Source organism: Sinocyclocheilus rhinocerous, unplaced genomic scaffold, assembly GCF_001515625.1.
Source record: "Sinocyclocheilus rhinocerous isolate Xijiao unplaced genomic scaffold, SAMN03320098_v1.1 scaffold1043, whole genome shotgun sequence".
Taxonomy (NCBI): Eukaryota; Metazoa; Chordata; class Actinopteri; order Cypriniformes; family Cyprinidae; genus Sinocyclocheilus; species Sinocyclocheilus rhinocerous.
In genome coordinates, this window is record NW_015642610.1 from 1,459,198 (window position 1) to 1,467,455 (window position 8,258).

The 8,258-nt window shown below is 37.7% G+C and overlaps 1 protein-coding gene across 1 annotated transcript in view; it reads left to right on the forward strand.

Moving 5' to 3' along the window:
* LOC107756301 (ras-specific guanine nucleotide-releasing factor 2-like) overlaps positions 1-8,258 on the forward strand; it is a 65,697-nt gene that overhangs the window by 38,004 nt on the left and 19,435 nt on the right. Inside the window, exons 14-16 of the mRNA XM_016573337.1 lie at positions 656-904; positions 4,822-4,914; positions 5,339-5,748. Coding sequence (XP_016428823.1) covers positions 656-904; positions 4,822-4,914; positions 5,339-5,748 — 752 coding nt within the window. The remainder of the gene's footprint in view (positions 1-655; positions 905-4,821; positions 4,915-5,338; positions 5,749-8,258) is intronic.

Sequence of the window (8,258 nt, forward strand, 5' to 3'; positions counted from 1 at the left end):
GATTGGTCTCTCTAAGCGAGATCCCAATTCGTCGGTCATCCGACGTGACGTCTCTGTTCCCTCCTTCAGGGAACGAGGGTTACCATACGTAACCGAGATGTTCATGTGATTGACTACCATTGGCAAAAAGGGCCTTAAGCAAAGAATAATAATTATGTATTTATTTATTTAAAATAAAAGATTTTATGATGTAAGTGATAATGTACAGTCAGCCCAACTGGATGATCAGGACCCCAATGAAACAGGGTTTATTTAGCTATAATGACCGAATGGCTGTACATTATCTTGCTTCTTGCATTTGCGCTTTTGAAATAATTTTAAATAAATAAATAAATATATATATATATGACATATTGATTTGAGTTTAAATTGTTTTAATATTCTATTTTTAATATTCTATCATTTCTATTTTTAATATCCTAATCTAGATTAGCATAAAGCTTCTAATCAAAATTAACAACAATTTTAAGGTATATGTTACTATTATTACTCTACAAAAGTTACATTTGTTATGGGCTTGTTAACATATATTTAGCTACAATCACTGTCAACTCTGGGAAAATTATATCAGTGCATCTTCACTAATGCTTCATACTATCATCATAAATTTATGGCATACAGACAGTAAAGATGCTTTGGTTGTGCTCCTCGTTAGATCCGATGCGCGTCTCCATAAAGATGATGTTGACATTTGCTTCAGTAAGACGCTCAACTCCTGCAAGGTTCCTCAGATCCGCTACGCCAGCGTGGAGAGACTGCTGGAGAGGCTGACCGACCTGCGCTTCCTCTCCATAGACTTCCTCAACACATTCCTGCACACCTACCGAATCTTCACCACCGCCACCGTGGTCATGGAGAAACTGGCTGACATCTACAAGAAGCCTTTTACATCCATACCAGTCAGGTAATAGAGCTCTTAAAGGGGTTAAAAGTCACTGCTAGAGGTCAGAAAAGAATCCAAACTGCCTGCTGTTTAAATGTCAAATGGGCAGAGATGATAATTGTAATAGTTTGATTATCCACTTGAGGGTATAGAAAGAGACCCAAGGGCAAATTCAAAACTGCATCACAGTGACCCTCTCATGATCCCTGAATATGGTCCCTAAGAGCTCATTTAATAAACATCACCACCGTAATTATGTTACTAAAAAGAGATCACTTCAGTTCAATTCGTTTTAATGCCATTGTTTTCCTGAGTGATCCCTCAGGACTGGTAATTAGGATTTTTTTAGCATGATTCATTTTTAATTGTAACCTTCTGTCTTTTTTTAGCTAAGAATTCGGGACAGGTGTTTGGTCACCTGGACTTTAAAATTGTGGTTGAGCCCTCAGATGCTCCTGCCTTTACTGTGGTGCTGCTGGCACCGTCCCGTCAAGAGAAAGCGGCCTGGACCAGCGACATCAGCCAGGTGAGAGAGAAGCCACATATAACCAACAGCTCCTCCTCTGAGATTACAGACAACTGCTCATTGGTATTTTATCTTTTACACTACCATTCAAAAGTTTGGGGTTGGCAATCTTTTCGATATTTGTGAAGGATGTCTTTTACACTCCTATTTTAAATTGTAATTTGTTCCTGTGATGGCAAAGCTGAATGTTCATCAGCCATTACTCCAGTCTTCAGTGATACATAATCTTGCAGAAATCATTATAATATACTGATTTGGTGCTCAAATAATAAAAAAAAAGAGAAAAAAAAGAAAATGTATTATCAGTGTTGAAATCAGTTGTGCAGCTTAATATTCTAGTGGAAATCATGATAATTTTTTTTCACAATTTCACAAATAACAGCAAAACAAATTTTTTGTATATGCTCACTGATAAACTTGGTCAGTGCTGTGGCATGGTTGTTGATTCACATGCTGGAGATGAAATTTTAGTATCTCCTCATATTAGCTTTCTTCTCATATTTAGCAGCACTATACGATCCTGTCTCTCTCTAGTTTCCTGATTATTAAAGGCATACAAAGCCACAGTAATAAAAATACAAAGATAACTGACACCTCATCTATAGTTTGTGCAATTACTCTGAACCATACAAATTCCCTGTAGCCTTTAAAAAACAAAACTATAATGGCTCTACAGAAGAACTGGAACATAATAACTTAACACCCACCTCACTGAAACTTCACACCATGAGCCATGAGGTTAAGACTTGTTCCTGAAGGGGATCACTTTGTACTTGTGGACCTAACCTGGCTTACTGATGAACCCACAAGAGACATCTCTCTGTGCTTGAATCCCCCAGTCTCAAAGAAAGAAATTACAGTATGTCCAGTGTTTAGTGACATATTAGATTATGTTGTCCTCTGTTCTCTGCTCCTTGGCTTGATCCCTCTCTTCATTTTAATTTCTGCTCTATATAGTGCATCGATAACATCCGCTGTAATGGCCTGATGACCAGCGTGTTTGAGGAGAACTCAAAAGTCACAGTGCCACACATGATCAAGTAAGGCAGACCTTTGTTTATTGTGAAATAATGTGTGTCTTAATTGCTATGGGTCAGTGTTTTTGTAATTATAGAAGCATTTTGTAAAAGACCGAATGCCTAAAAATAATATTTCAACTAGCCAAAAATCACTGTTTTGAAATGATTAATCTTTCAAAATTTTAAGTGCACAAAAATGCATCAGCTGGCCCAGTGAACATGCACTGAAGCCCTTAGTGCTGGCTCCTTGCACATGTGCAAACGCATCTGTCCAAGCTAAACATTGCAGTGACAGTGAGCACACTACAATAAGGGCAACCATCCGGGACTAATTTCCCTCCCTGCTGGAAAATATGTTGGCAATACCAGTCCAGAAAGCATTACAGTATTTCAGTGCAACTGTCCATGTGATTGACTACCACTGGCAAAAAAGGACCATAAGCAAAGAATAATGATCATGTATGTATGTATTTATTTATTTAAAATAAAAAATGTATGATGTAAGTGAGAATGTACAGTCAGCCCAGCTGGATGATCAGGACCCCAATTTGCTATAATGACCAACTGGCTGTTTCTTGCTTATTGCATTTGCACTTTTGACATAATTTGAAATAAATATAGATATGAAATATTGATTTGAATTTAAATAGTTTTAATATTCCACTTGTAGATTAGCATAAAGCTTCTAATCTAAATTAACCACAAGTTTCAAGTATATGTTACTATTATTACTCTACAATCTAAGTTACATTTGTTATGAGCTAGTTAACATATTTAGCTACAATTACTATCAACTGTGAAAAAATTATATCAGTACATCTCCACTAATGCTTCATGATATCATCGTAAATGTACAGCATACAGACAGTAAAGATGCTTTGGTTGTGCTCCTCATTAGATCCGATGCGCGTCTCCATAAAGATGATGTTGACATTTGCTTCAGTAAGACGCTCAACTCCTGCAAGGTTCCTCAGATCCGCTACGCCAGCATGGAGAGGCTTCTGGAGAGGCTGACCGACCTGCGATTCCTCTCCATAGACTTCCTTAACACATTCCTGCACACCTACCGAATCTTCACCACCGCCACCGTGGTCATGGAGAAACTGGCTGACATCTACAAGAAGCCTTTTACATCCATACCAGTCAGGTAATAGAGCTCTTAAAGGGGTTAAAAGTCACTGCTAGAGATGGGAAATAGAAATTAAAAATTATATCTATGCTTTACAGCCTTTTGTTTAAATGTCCAATATATATACACTGTATATCTCAGTTTTTATCTCCATCATTTCAGCCATGCATATATTGTTGTTGAGTTGATTTCACATGTTTAATGCAAGCAGAATACAGTAAATAAACAAATAATAGCAATAAACAGCTATTTTAACCTACATAATTTTTTTACTGAAAAATATATGGAATTTATGGAAAATATAACACTAAGACTTCTGTTTACATTTTTGAATGATGATGCAAACAAACTATTGAATCAATTGAACTGAACTGATTCATTGAAATGGACAGTTCAAACTGACAAATTAACCAACTCTAATAAAGTTTTTACTACTGAAGTTTAAATCACAGACACTCATTAAACACATTAAAAGCATCACAATAGTCACAATGCTTCTTAAATTTTAATTGACTGGGTCTTAAAAATTGCAGTTATATTGTAAATATTCAATACATCGTTGCCAACTGATGTATAGCCAGTTCTATAGTTACTGCTGCCAAGTCAAAGAAGAAATCAGAAATCACATTTACGGCACCCTTAGAAGAAACATCTTTCAAAATTCAAGATAAAAAATGGTGTCCCTAACCTTCACTGCTCCACATAATATCCTGCTCCACATAAATATCTTCTGAATGGCTATAACTATATTGCATCACACAGCAGTTTTGTATTTATTGTAGAAAGGCAAATGGCCTGTCGCTGGAAACTTGTTGGATCATAGGCAGTTTTGTACACTGTGGCCTATCAAATCCATTTTAAATAATACCATATATTCACAGTAAAATTTTCAGTGTGATTGAAATATGTGAAAAAAAGCACTAGGTGTATGCGTCTAATACACTGCTGAGTGTGAGTAGGGCATTTATCTCTGCATACATTTGTCCTTTCAAATGGAAGAAAGTTTTCTGTTCCAAAAGCAGGTGTTCTGCCAATTTAAATTGGTGCACTCTCGGTGACCTTTACCTAAAAAGCAGTTCAGAAAGCCTCAAAGTGCTCAGCAATTCCTCCTCCATTTTCCTTTAATGTTCAGTATGCTTGTGCAGAATGCAAACGCAGCCTGTGTACCTCATGTGCAGATGTTCGTGGTCACTGTGAGTGCTGTGACGTTCAATGTGTTGTCTCTGATGTTCCTCATCCCCACACCTACTTTGCTGTCACACAGGGTCCAGTATCACTCATTTGACCGCTTGTCCATTACATCCATCTGCCCAGACTACAGCCTGAAGATCAGGAAGATAGCACTGGATCAGTCAAAGTAACAAACCCATCTCTCTGTTACCGATTCACTTTCATCTCTGTCCATTTTTCTACTTTATATTCTCACATTTTCCACTCTGTTTTTCTTCACTTTTGGAGTTTTTGTCTTTATTCTCTTTTTTGGCAGTTACAAATATGTGATTTTATTGAATCCTGGATTCTCAAAACTTCTGCACTTGCACAAATGCTATCAGCCATTGCAGATTTCACATCTTGCAATGTTTACCTGCTTTGTTACTATTGTTCTCAAGCTGCAATCAATACTCCTCATGTGTTTCCACACGTAGAATGCATCCAACACACTGTTTGGCGAGTGTTTAGTGTACTTGGAGCATGCAAGTATGGAGAAGAGAACATGAGAGATGTGCCAGTGTTGCTCTGCCATTTATGCCCCTTCATTCAATGTTGTTTCCACAACTCAGATCCCTGGAGCTTTTCTTCGCCACCAACCAGAACAACCGCAGCGGGGACCACGTAAATGACAAATCCCCCAGACTGTGTCGCAAGTTCTCATCTCCTCCACCTCTCTCCATCCCCTCCCATACTTCCTCTCCGGTTCGCATCAGGAAACTCTCTCTTAATTCCCCTATTGGCTCAAAAGTAGGCATCCTAGATCTGTCCACGACCTCATCACCGGCAGCCAGTAGTCCAACCTCTGCCAACCCCACCATCTCACCCCCACCATCCAACAACAACAACAAGCCCCCTTTGGATCTTAGCTATGGACAAAGTCCATCCTCCCCCGAACAAAGCCCTGGAGCTCTGGATGAGAATGCTGAGGTGCCACGAATCGACGCTCTCTGTGGTAAACTGCGCCGCAGCATCAGGAGAGGTGAGCAGAAAATAAATTTTCTCTTTCTAGGAGTAGTGAGAGAAACATATTAGCTCTGTTTTAAAACCTATAGAGTTTCCCCGCTGTCTACTGCCTACTTCAGTAGGTGCCTTCCATTGTATCCACTGTAATGGAACCACATAAGTTGGAAGCACACAGGTGACTGAAGTCAAAATGTAACAGTTGTGTTCCGGAAGAAAAAATCCCATTCATATTCTCCATAGGGTGCCCAATCCTGTTCCTCAAGATATACCTGCAGAGTTCAGATCCAACCCTGAACCAACATACCTGTCTGTAATTATCAAATGCTCCCAAAGATCTTAATTAGCTGGTTCTGTTGTGTTTGATCAGGGTTGGAGCTGAACTTTGCAGGACGGTAGATCTCTGGGAACAGGATTGGACACCCCTGTTATAAACCATTAAAGGCAGACATATTGTGAGCTACAAGACAAAGTTCTTAATTGATGGTACTTACTTTTGTTAAGGCCATCATGTCTAACAACAGAATTTTAGGTGAAAAACTGTTACTCATGATTCCACAAATTAAAACTCCACCAATCAGATGATCCAAACGAGCAAATTGTCAAAAGAACACTCCCATGAAGCATCCCATGAAGATCAACATCTTTAAATCATTGTCTCATATTTATTCATTGTTTTTAATTTGATTGTGTCATTCGAAATGCTTCATTGGATTGTAGTTCTTTCCCTCATTAAAGCCGTTAAGTACACAGTCTTTTTGTCTGATTTTCAAATGCGTTTTTGCATCAAATCAAGTTTGCAATGTTGTAATTCACCTCATAGCTGGTTGGTTTGGTTCATGGCTTGTTAGTCAATGTAATAAGGTTTAACAAAGACTTTTTAAAAATCACAATGGGAAAAATACTGTCGGTAAAAAAAATGGGCAGGCACTGTTGCACACTACAGTTTTGTGTTATATTGCTGTTTGTGTTTGTTGTGCATATTGCTTTTTATATTGCTTTACTTTTTAACTGAGCTTATCACAATGCATTTTGGCATTGCCTTTTCAAGGAAGGTTGCATGAAAGAACATAATATGGCTAAAACAAGGAATCTAATTAAGTATAATTAAGATTTGTAATCTTAAAAGTCTTCGCATTGGGTGTGTGCCTATGATGCTTGTGTAGGTAGCCCACTAGGTTTTGGAATAGAGCAGTGTTGGGATGTTGGAAGTAGGTCAACACACTGGCTGGATGGTAACATGAATGTTCATGGATACGAACTTCATTAGCTGGCTTTTGCCTTTTTAAAAGCATAATTTCATCTACTCCCAGAAGTAGCTGGCAGAGTGAATATTGTGGGAAAGATTTCTGTAGATGCTCCAAATAACATTGAAAACCACTTAATCTTAATAACTTGATGGCCAAACAAATGTTATTTTCTTTTATAGGCTATTAGTCTGACCAACAGACTCCACATAAAATCCACTCGCAAATAAAGTGCAAACATGCTTGCATTGTGTACCTTCTTAATGCAAAACAGAACACTTGAGATATTTGGTGGTACACCCATCATTTTGTGGTTATACTGGCAGCCAGGCAGCTCGGAATGATAAAGCGGTTGCTTTATTCAGAAACATTCAAAGGATCGATTTGTGTCTTGGAAATGGACATATTTGAGTGACTTTGGTCAGGCTGTGTGGTGTGCGAAGTGCTAATAGCATGCTTCTTGTGTTTGCTAGTTTAAAGAGATGTGCTTGTGTTGTCTTTCCCTCTTTCTGCTGTAAAACCACAAATAGTTCTTATAGTGAACCTTTAGCACTAATAGTAAGCTTTAACACTGCATCAGATGAGCCACATTAAACCTGCTAAAAGGATCTCTTCAGCTTTGCTTATATCACAGCCCAATCAATGTCTCACTTTAAAAAAAAAAATAACCAAAAAAATGATGCAATTATTTTCTTGTTTTCGATTTTACTGTCATTTTGAGTTTTTCTGATCTCAGTATAGCGAGATAATCAGTCTCGAAGCCACAGGGAACAAATGCTACTTTGATAAAAGTCAAATGTTTTGAGCAAGCCTACACAGATGATTTGTTATATGATCGACTGTATTAGTTTTCTGTCACAGATGTGCCTTGTTACAAACCGCTAGCCCAAAGTAATAAATTTCAGTGTCTGTCAAACGAGAAACCAGGCAAAAAAGAATTTGCCTAAATATGTCTCCAATCGTATATATGGACCAGAATATCAAATACACATACGGTATTATTTTAGTAGACTGAGATAGTATTATAGTTTTTATTAATAGTTTGAATTAGTTGAATAGTTTAAATTTTTTTTTTTTTTCATTTTCCTTTAATGGGGTCATATGATGTTGCTAAAAAGAACATTCTGTTGTGTATTTGGTGTAATGCAATGTGTTTATGTGGTTTAAGGTTAAAAAAACACATTATTTTCCACATAATATACATTATTGTTGCTCCTCTATGCCCCGCCTTTCTGAAACGCGCCGATTTTTACAAAGCTCATCGTTCTGAAAAGCGAGGTGT